Source organism: Ctenocephalides felis, unplaced genomic scaffold, assembly GCF_003426905.1.
Source record: "Ctenocephalides felis isolate EL2017-DRISC unplaced genomic scaffold, ASM342690v1 CF-g0.4_SCAFFOLD_01170, whole genome shotgun sequence".
In the NCBI taxonomy this organism is placed as follows: domain Eukaryota; kingdom Metazoa; phylum Arthropoda; class Insecta; order Siphonaptera; family Pulicidae; genus Ctenocephalides; species Ctenocephalides felis.
In genome coordinates this window covers 66,988,379-66,997,361 of record NW_020537324.1, presented here as the reverse complement: position 1 = coordinate 66,997,361, position 8,983 = coordinate 66,988,379, and the positions used below count along the sequence as shown (strand labels likewise).

Genomic DNA, 8,983 nt, shown 5'->3' with positions numbered 1-8,983 from the left:
TTATCACTATTCCAGCAATTCCAACACTTTCACCATTTCGGGTCGTTGATTTGGAATTCTATTCACACATATTAGTCCCAATTTAATAAGTTCAGCAAAAATATTTTTTGCTTCATGTGAAGATGAATCTTCAGATCTAAGATCTTGGAGAGCATCTATAAAGCCAAATAAATAATAATATACAATTATATAATTGATTTGTACCATACAAATAAATATATATATATATATATATATATTTATTTATATTTAAGAAACATTGTTATTGAATTAATTTGAATAAAAATTACCTAGCTGCCCTTCTTCACAATATGCTGTTACGTGATCTTTAAGAAATTTGTATTTTCGTTTGTCGTCATATACTGATAAACCAGTTGCGATTTCAAATAATACAACGCCAAAACTATATGTATCTACCTAAAATATATAAATGAACTTATACTAAAAATTGTAACTATAAACAATATACTCTTTTAAGAGTTATATACAAAAATCTCAAAATTACATTATATTTTATATATACCTTTGTCGATAATTTTCTTCCGCGCAAAAATTCGTCTGGAAGATATGGTCTGGTACCTTGGATTCTTGTAACCTGGTATTAAATTATATTCTGATAAAATATAATCAAAACTTGGTACCTATTGTTATAATACATATGGTGAAATAACGAATAAAAAAATCTAATATATGTTTGAAATGAATATATAGAAAAGTCAAATTAAAATAAGACAATTTTGGAAAAAAACTATTTGTTAAAACGAATAAAGTTGATAAACAAAACTATATAAATATAATGTGATATAGGATGTTTTTGATTGATATAAAAATACCGATTTTTAACTTCTTTGATTTGCTTCAAGGCACGATGCCATAAACTACTAGTTTAACTTTTTTTCATTTCTGCCTACAAAGAACTCAAACTCTAAGAAAAATCCAAGGCCTACTTTTTACAAAAATCTGATATATACACTATTATGAAAAAAAAATTAAAATATTATTGTAATTACTAAATTAACATAAAATATATAGGATTGATTTTTAACTGTTTGACCAATGTACATTTAAACGTATTTTAAACTTCTTTGACAATGGTTTGCATTAATTCATTATCTACTAATGTTAAGAGAAATATGTTAATCGACGTTTTATTGCAGAAGTTTGAATAAAGTAAAGTGTTTAGTTTTATATTACATTTTTCTCAAAATTTAACTTGAATAGTTTTTTAAAAATTATGGTAAATAATAAGAAAAGTATATAAACTTGGAATTTATTTACCTTCATGTAATCTGTATGCGGTCCTTCCCTTGCCAGACCAAAATCTCCAATCCTCGGTTCATTGCATTGATCAAGTAGAATGTTTGCTGATTTAATATCTCCATGAATTAAAGGTTTCTCTCGATTGTAAGTATGCAAAAATTGCAATCCTCTAAAATAATATATAGATGAATAAAATATATTTTGATCATCTAGTAATCAAAAACAAAATGTATTCAACATAAATTAAATAATCAAAATTTAAAGAAAATGTATTAAGTAACTAATTCAAAATTTCAGTTTATAATATTTTGCTCTCCTTTGCAATAGAATGGCTACCCCAAATACCACCACCACATTAAGTTCTCTAGATTACGATTTTCACTTAAACACATGCAAGCTCAGGCTCGTAATAAGCAATTTGAAACATGTACAAGGTAAGTAAAAACTTTATTCCTTAAATCCTTAGTTGCCAGAATCAGGTGAACTAGTACCAAAAGTCTTTGTAACTTTTCATTAGACAAAGTACTCATCAGATTGTATTTATATAGATCGTGTCAATGTTCACAATTGGGTCAAGAAATTGACAACAGCTAGGAACAACAAAGAAGAAAAAATGCTTCGAAATGATTTCATGGCATTTTTGGTCAAAGCTGTCCAAGACCAAAACTTGATTCCACCATTCAATGAACCACCTCCACCTGGTCCATTGACCGCAATGATAAACCTAATGGTATATCTTAGTTACTTTTATTATTAATATTAAAACATTTTATTTTAATAGTAGAATTGTATTTCCAAAGCCGGATGAGTTGCCACCTGGAACAATCGACACTACCTTTATGCCTGAACAACCTCTAGCACAAGCATCTCAAAGTTCGGCTCTATTCAATCTATCTCCTGACAATGGAGATTTTCTGATCTCCCAGCCATTACCAAGATGTGGGGTATTTTGTTATATGGCAGTTGTCAGTCAGCAACCACCAGAAGAAGAAGATTAGGCCTCGAATTAATTTTGAATAGACCCAATAAATGTAATACGTTATATTGACAAGTAATCAAAAAACATCTAGATCATTATATAAACATTACGCGAACATATGTCCAAATGTCACAAACAACCTTCAGATCCGTAAAAATTTTGTAGCGTTCAATAAATTACATGATCTTTAAAAGATATTTTTTCATTATTTGAATATTTATAAGTGGTACCCAAATGATTGTTACAAACGACGAAATTTTTCATATTTCCATTTTGCCATCAACATTTTTCGAGAGAATTCTTACTCGCTTAAAGCTCGTATCCCAAATTTTGCTCGTATGCCGAAACAATGAATCACTCCTTTGTCGCTAGTATTTCGAAACGCTTGTAAGTCAAGGTAGCATGGTATATTTATATAAAGTTTGTTGAGCTTATGAATAATAAACTAGTGGTGTATGGCATCCTTAAGGTAAATTGCTAGAACTTCCGCAAAGAAATGTTCGAGGAATATTAAGGTTCGAGGTTTTCAAATGGATTATTATAAATACTGCAACTAATATATGTTTACAGAAAAGTAAATAAGTAAAACTTAATCAATCTAATTTAAAATGAAAGGACATTGTCTACTATTTATAATAGTTATATGAAATGAATTGCAGAGTTAAGACTATTTATTTGAAGAATATAAGCGAATTTTAGAACTTTGGCAAGAACTAAAATTAAAATACGAATTAATTTCGATATAACAAAATTAGTGTATGGCATCGTGACATAAGGCATTTGCTGGAACTTCCCGTACAGTGACAAAATGTTCGAGGAATATTAAATGTTTTTAAATAAATTAGATTAATTAAATACTGTAACAAATTATACAAACTGAACTACAAAGTTAAAATCATTTATTTAAAGTATATAAGTCAGCTTTAAAACTTTAGCCAGAATTAAAATTAAAATCTGAATTATTTTCGATATACAAACAAAAAAAAATCCAAAAGCAATCGTTTTGTCAACACAAGCAGAAAGTTTTTTCAATCATTCAAATTAGATGCTTAGTTCTCGCAAAAACTGCAATTTTTTGCATGTTTGGCTCGGTATCTCCAAAACGGCTGGATCTGTCTTTGCCAAAAACTAGTCACCACTTCTCCCCGTCATTACGAATTGAATGTTGTTTGGATCATTCAAATCAGATGCTCCCGTTCTCAAAAACTCAATTTCTATTTTCTGCACTCTTTGCTCCGTATATCGGAAACGGCTAGACCCGCCTTTGCCAAAAACTAATCAACACATCCTATCAATAGGAATCGACTGTTTTTTGAACAATTTAAATCGGCTGATCTGTGCGCCCAAAAACGTGGACGAAAAATTGTATCCATGCATACATACACATACATACATACACACAGAGAAAGGAGAAAGAGCAAATGGGACTTCGCACAATCAAAAGCTAAGTATAAAATCGAGGTAAGAATTTAACATTCTAGATTCTCCCCCCACGAAGTAATGCCTAACGCGGGACCAAAGGTAAGGGAAAAGCGGAGGTTTTTACACACACACACACATCCATTTTTTCTGAGGTATGCAAAAATGTTCAGAAACCTTCAAAACGTGAAGGATCGCAAAAATTTCCAATTTCGATTTTTGGACGATTACAATAACTTACCCTACGGGAAGTTAATATAACTCATATCTGTAAAAATAGCCAAAAATTGTTTATTCAATTCACTCACCTCGCTGTACCACGAGCAATATTTTTTCTTTGTTGCCAAAGTAAAGAAGGTTGCAAATTATGGCGCGCTCTTTGAAAATTGCGTTCTAATGAACCTCCAGACATATATTGATACACGAGGCAGGGTTCTCGTCCTGTATTAAAAATTAAAACGTTATGTTAGGAATAAATATTGAATCTTCACCATAAACAGTAAAAATAAAACATTTTTAATTATACACACCTTCATCCATGCTGTATCCATAAAGTGACAAAATGTTATCATGTCGACAACCATTTAAATATCTTAATTCTCTCATTGATTGCTCCATTTGAGTATTATAACTTTCAGCAGACGTCATACCTCTTGGTGGCTCCAGACGTTTTATAGCAACAGCAGTATTTTTCCATAAACCTTATAAAAGATATTCGAAATTAATATTTTTTAAATCTTCTAAATATGCTAAAATTTTACCTTTAAAAACTTTTCCAAATCCGCCTCTGCCAAGTACATTAGATTCATTCCAGTTATCGGTAGCAGCTTGAAGCTCATCATAGGATATTCTAGGAATTGCACTAGCAGACTCGTTAATACTCGAAATATCGGATACTCCGGAAACTAAAAATTTTGCCTAGATAATGGACATAAAAATAAATTGTATTCTCTATACTATAAATTTATTTTTAGGTTTACATTGTGTGTATGTGGGTGGTATGAATGTTGTGTAAGTCTCTTTGGTAAAATGATCTTATAACATGAAATTGTTTTTATCTTGTTGAAATTGACATAGAAAATAAGTTTTATTTTTCTGGATTGATAAGTGCTTATAATTAGGTTTAATAATACTGTATTTTTTGTAGAATTGTTTAGTAATGATGTTTTTATGTAAAATAATGATGAGGTTTACTCCTCTGTAAATAAAATCTTCATTATTTGATATATGAATCATATATGATATAGTTTTAATGTGTTAGTAATTTAATTGAATAAATATATATTTGACTGCTTTTATGTTTAAAAGGCATTATAGTTTAAGTCAGAATGAGAAATATTATAAATGTATCTAATTTTCTTTACACAAATAAATAATTATGATGATAATTATATTGAGTTTGATTATAGCTATTTCTGTTTTAGACCATATGTATCACAATACAAAAACTCACTAGAATCACAAAAATAAACTTTTCCTTTGAAAAGTTAATTATCGAGAAGTTATTACAAGATTTTACCTGTGGTTGTGGAGACAAACGCCTTTGGAACGGCATTTGATGAGACCTGTTCGTAGGTGGTGTCAAAACATTTTCATTATTTTCATCACTAGTTTGTGCATTATTATTATTATTAATACTTTCTATTTGTACAACTATATTAGGTTGCTTAGGCTTAAGCACATTGAGTATTTTTGAAGATTTGGTGATGACTGCAACATTATCAGAATCACTAACTTCTAAAAAATAAATTATAATATTATTATAATAATTATAATGCTATATTGTAATAAATACTAGTTGAGTTTCTTACCTGAATTGCGTGCATTACCATTAATCTGTCTAGGTCCAAGCTGAGCAAAATTTGTGCATAAATGTTCTTCGTAACTCTTTATCAGCTGATGATATCTTGGATCAACAGATTGTTTAATTTCTTCCATCGCTTTAAAGTGATTCATTCTGAATAAAAAATGATTGAAAAGTTAAACACATAAGTTTAATACAAATTAGTCAATAATATGTACAAAAATGCAAACCTTGACAATAAAATAAATAATTCAAGAATTGTGTGATTGTGACGACCCCATAAAGTCAATAATTCATCGGAAGGAGATCCTCCGCATCTCGTCTTGCGTTCAATGTCCTACCAGAAAATTAAACATTGTTTAATTTTATATAAAAACACAAACTAAATGTAAGTGGAATTTTGTATTAAGGCAAATTGCAATTCTTAACAAGACCTCCGCATATGCAACATGTGCAAATAAAATCAATTGAAAGACTATTCTGGGAAAATAATTTTTATATAATTCTATGCATTTTCAAATACGTAGGAGTTATTATAATTATAGAATTGTGAGTAACTAACTTAGTTTGAAATTCAGGAGTTTTGTGGTTTTACCAGTTGTGTGAAAATTCAAGTATGTAATTCATCATATATGCGTAATTGCTACTGCAATATTGAATTAACTAATAAAGAATATCCCAGAAATTAATTAACAGTAACATATAAATTTAAGTTTTGGCCAAAATAAAAATATACAAGAAAAATATATTATCGAATAATAATTTAAAAATTTTCTTGCCGAGAGGTAAGTTTGTCAAAAGGGTAAGTTTCGAAAGCGAATCTTGCGAATTTAATAAAACTTGGCACACGTTGTTATTATACTTTACTAAGATCGTGAAAAAATTTTTAAATTGGTTCATACTGTAGTTTCTGAGATATGCGAGATTACACTCTGACCTAAAACTAGCCTAGTTTCAGGTTGGGAGCACTTTTCGCCTAGGTGCACCATAGTATTTTCTCAAAAAACGGATCGTGCGAATTCAATGAAACTTGGCACATATTGTTATTATACTTTATCAAGATTGTGACCAAATTTTTAAATTGGTTCACACGGTAGTTTTCAAGATATGCGATATTGCACTTTGACCTGAAACTAGCCTAATTTCAGGTTGAGAGCACGTTCGGCCTAGGTGCATTATGGTGTTTTCTCAAAAGCGAATTTTGAGAATTTTGCGAATTTTGCGAATTTAATGAAACTTGGCGCACATTGTGATTATACTTTGCCAAGATTGTCACAGAAATTTTATTTTTTTTATGAAAATGCCAATTTTTATATATCTTTGCGTTTCAAAAATTTCTGAGCATTTTGGCATACCATAGAATAAATGAATGTATGTTTGTCAATTTTTTGTCGACGATTTCAAGAATACGGATCAACCGATTTGAATGATTCAAATAACATTCGATTCCTATTGATAAGGAGACGTGCTTATTAGTTTCTGGCAAAGGCAGGTCCAGCCGTTCAGAAGATAGAAGAATAGAAGAAGGGGCAAAAAGTGCCAAAAATGGTAATTTAGTGTTGAAGAGAACGTAGCGACCGATTTGAATGATTCAAAAAACATTTTGTATTGACAAAATGAAGAATCTAAGAGTTTGGGAGATCCGATAAATAAAGTAAAAAAACACCATTTAACAATAAAAAAATATCATTAGACAAATGTACATCGAATTGTCGGACATCAATAATAAGTTAAAATTTTGTTTACATATCTATGGGTTCGGTACTACTGTTTATCGTTAGACTGAGACGCGGCGCTTACGCGCTTCGATATTTCGTCCATGAAACAGCTACGCACCACGATTGCTTTAAAAATAATTTAATTTTTTTTTAAGTTTCAAAATATAAAAAATATTTCAAACTTTCAAAGTCATTTTTTTCAAAAATTTCAAAATTCAATTTTTTTGTTTTTAAATAATATTACAGCTTATTTAAAAATGTTAATTTTTTGTACGGGAAGATCCAGCAATTTGCCTCAAGACACAATGCCATGCACTACCAGTTAAATAAACTATTTGATTATATTAAAACTTTTATGTTTTCTAACAATAAGATAAAAAACTATACCAGATATAACCAAAATTAACTTTATTAGTTAAATAGGACTCTTGTACTTAATTTTTTATATAAATCAGATATTTTAAAATAAAGTAATATAAAATAGATAAATATATGCATAGACTATATATAGTATTATTAAATATATATAAACTATATAGACATATATGCATAAATGTATAAATTTACCCAAAATTCTTATACCAGGCACTCCTGTCTGACTGAGATATGGAAAAATATATAATGCTAAATAAATAAATTTAAAAAAAAGGTATAATAAAAATTCATGAATGTTTAATTACAATGCAAAATATTTACATAAATTTGCTGAATGCATAATAAATACACCAGAAATGTATATAATTTCTAATGAAATCGCAATGACTAACAAGTGGGCAAAACCCAAGAAACGCAAAATAGTGATAAATGAAAATTTCATATATGGAATTAAAATAGGGAAGAGTTTTTAACAAAAATCTATGATATAAAATAATACATTTTAATTTAATATGTTGATTATTAAATGGGATGTAATCGAAATTGGAAGAAAGAATGCCACCATATATGAACAAATGACTGAAGACATCTGAATGCTAAAGTAAACACTTCCAAAGGATATTTTTTAGCATCTTTGCTAAAAATGTTTAGAATAATTGTATGTATTTTGTACATATGTAGAAAGTTTTTAGTTTGTTCAGACATGGTGTATTATAATTTGATTAGATTTATTACTGATACAAGATTTAATAATAGTTTTTTTCACCTGCACAGTACAAACATCAAATTGCATATGCCCTGCGAGTTCTTTCCATTTATCATTTTCGTCAAGAAGTCTGCAAAGCTTTAGTCTTTCACTATAAAACATATTATAAATATACTTGTGTTCCCGTCCGTTCGACATCATTGTTAAAATTAGAAGTTGCTCAATGTTTTCACATAAATTTACACACTACACTGATAACAGCGCACGAGAAAGTGTTCATTTTCTTGGATGCGATCAGTGCCATTAAATGACTGAGTTTGAAAGAAAATAAAACATGTTTTAATGGTATAACTGTATTAATGTACGGTATGTGTTTGACAGTTCTTGTAGTTTTGTTGTTTTAGCAGCCACGTGATTTTTCTATGTATAAAATGCATACTTCATGTAGGACAAATAGAATCACCAACGTAATAAAAAAACAGTAATAATACTCGTGGTGCATGGCATCGTGCTTTAATGCAAATTGCTGGAACTTTCTGTAATGAAAATTAAAATTTTTAAAAAGCTTCAAAATTTTTCGAAAACTTTAAAAAATTTTAATAAAATTTGTTAGTTAATAATTACTATAATAATATAATAATAATATTACTATGTTGCCTACATTGTTGTTTGAGGCGCCATTTTCATAACCTCATTATTTCCAACGTCAAAGTGAAACTTCG

The 8,983-nt window shown here is 29.0% G+C and overlaps 1 protein-coding gene across 1 annotated transcript; it reads right to left on the bottom strand.

Annotated features, from left to right (window-relative positions):
* Nucleotides 1-6: 6 nt before the first annotated feature.
* LOC113367560 (serine/threonine-protein kinase pelle-like) lies at nucleotides 7-8,642 on the bottom strand. The gene is made up of 11 exons (XM_026609157.1): nucleotides 8,322-8,642; nucleotides 5,693-5,799; nucleotides 5,470-5,615; nucleotides 5,178-5,395; nucleotides 4,420-4,576; nucleotides 4,189-4,359; nucleotides 3,967-4,099; nucleotides 1,279-1,429; nucleotides 524-595; nucleotides 291-417; nucleotides 7-155 (listed from the first exon to the last, which is right to left on the bottom strand). The coding sequence occupies exons 1-11, from the start codon at nucleotides 8,460-8,462 to the stop codon at nucleotides 7-9; spliced, it is 1,572 nt and encodes a 523-aa protein (XP_026464942.1). The 5' UTR covers nucleotides 8,463-8,642.
* Nucleotides 8,643-8,983: the final 341 nt, after the last annotated feature.